This window comes from Coenobita brevimanus, chromosome 78, assembly GCF_032717465.1.
Source record: "Coenobita brevimanus isolate Jiangsu-jjx chromosome 78, ASM3271746v2, whole genome shotgun sequence".
Lineage (NCBI taxonomy): Eukaryota > Metazoa > Arthropoda > Malacostraca > Decapoda > Coenobitidae > Coenobita > Coenobita brevimanus.
The window spans coordinates 5,332,805-5,334,521 of NC_137031.1; the positions used below are offsets into that span (position 1 = coordinate 5,332,805).

Consider the following 1,717-nt stretch of genomic DNA (forward strand, 5'->3'; position numbering starts at 1 on the left):
TTCTTGGTCCCGAGATGTGTGCCGTTGTCCAAGTGTAAGTGGATCATCGTGTCAAGGGCGGTGTCTGGGTCGAGCACTATATGCCCGATATGGGTGAACAGGTTGCCGTCGTGTCAGTCGTGCTTAGAGAATACTTGGAGTGGTATCCAGTCAAAGCAATCTTTGTTTTGCCATTGTTGTAGGAGGCTGGTGGAGGCGCTGATGGTGTTGATGGGCAGCCGGGATAAGGCGTCGGCATTTGTATTTAATTTGCTGGGCTGGTATGCAATACTGTAGTTGAATTCTTTGAGAGTTTCTCTCCACCTGATTAACTGGGCATTATGGGTCTGGGACTGGCGTAGGCATTGCAAGGACTGGTTGTTGGTTATTATGGTGATGTGGGTGCCCAACAAATAGGCTCAGAAGTGGTCCAAGGCCCAGATGATGCCTAGGCATTCTTATTTGGTGGCAGTGTAGTTTTTCTTTGCGCGAATGAGGGTACGACTGGTGCAGGGGTTGATGTGTTCTCATCCCTCTTGGACCTAGGCAAGGATGGCACCAATTGCCACAAGGGATACATCAGTGTACAGGCTAAAGGGCAGAGTGTAGTTGGGGAATGCGATGATCAGGGCAGTGATGAGCTTGGTCTTGAGGGTGTGCAAAGCTGCAATGTGATTGTCTGTCCAGGCAAAATGTTCGCCCTTTTTTGTCATGTCGTGGAGAGGCTTTGCAATGTTAACAAACACTTTCACAAAGCGCCAGTAGAAGGACGCGAGCCCGATAAAGGCACGGACTTTGTGAACATCTTGTGGTAGGGGGAAGTCTGCGATAGCATGCAGTTTGTTGGGGTCAGGTGCCATGCCTTCCTTGGAGATGATGTGTCCTAGGAAGGAAATGGATCGTTCAGCCAGGATGCATTTTGACAGCCTAAGCTTAACCCCTCCCTGCATGATGACGCGTTTGTCGTCTTATGGGTGTGGCTACAACTACACTCATTGACCTTTTTGGTGTCATTAAAGCATAAAAACTTTTGTTGGAGGAAAAGTTTTCAGCTGATCAGCGTCATTTTTGGAGGCTTCATAGCTCCCCTGCTCCTCATCAAGAGTAATGAGTTGGCAACTGTGGGTCCCGATACCAGCAAGAGAGTGGACAGGTTTTTCAGTACCAAATGAGCTGTGAGTGGAGAAGGTAGTGCGTGGTTCTGTCCCTTTAAATTTCCACTCTTGCCCCCGTCCTGGCAGTGCAACATATTTCACGATACCAGTAGTGCTTGTGCATAGTGTTTGGGCACTGTTGTGATTGGATTTGGTGTTTGCAATAGGAAAATTGGTGTTGATGAAGCAATCCTGGTCGTTATTAGCCGTTGGCGCAATGAAGATTGCACTACTGTTTCTAATCAACTACACTGCCTCTACCCTGCACCAAATGTGAGCATTCAGCTATAATAACAGTGACAGTGAATCATGTGAATATAGTGTGCATATCTAGTGTACAAAGAATTGGTGACTACATGCACTAGCTTAGAGGAAGACAGGAAACTGCCCTACAGTCACAACATGGCATGGGTACACCATAGTTTTTAGCATTTTTCTCGAAAACTTTGAGGCCTGGGATCACCGTTGGGAGCTCAAATGAAAGCCAGTTAAATTCTACATAGGATTATAAAATAAAAACATAACAATGGTGGGAAAAGTATTTCGCTAGAGCTCCCCGAATGAAAAAAATTGTTGTCTGTAGG

The 1,717-nt window shown here is 46.5% G+C and overlaps 1 protein-coding gene across 1 annotated transcript; it reads right to left on the reverse strand.

The window, feature by feature from the left end:
- Window positions 1-521: 521 nt before the first annotated feature.
- Window positions 522-929, reverse strand: LOC145408646 (uncharacterized). Its single transcript, XM_080279330.1, has one exon. The coding sequence runs from the start codon at window positions 927-929 to the stop codon at window positions 522-524; it is 408 nt and encodes a 135-aa protein (XP_080135456.1).
- Window positions 930-1,717: the final 788 nt, after the last annotated feature.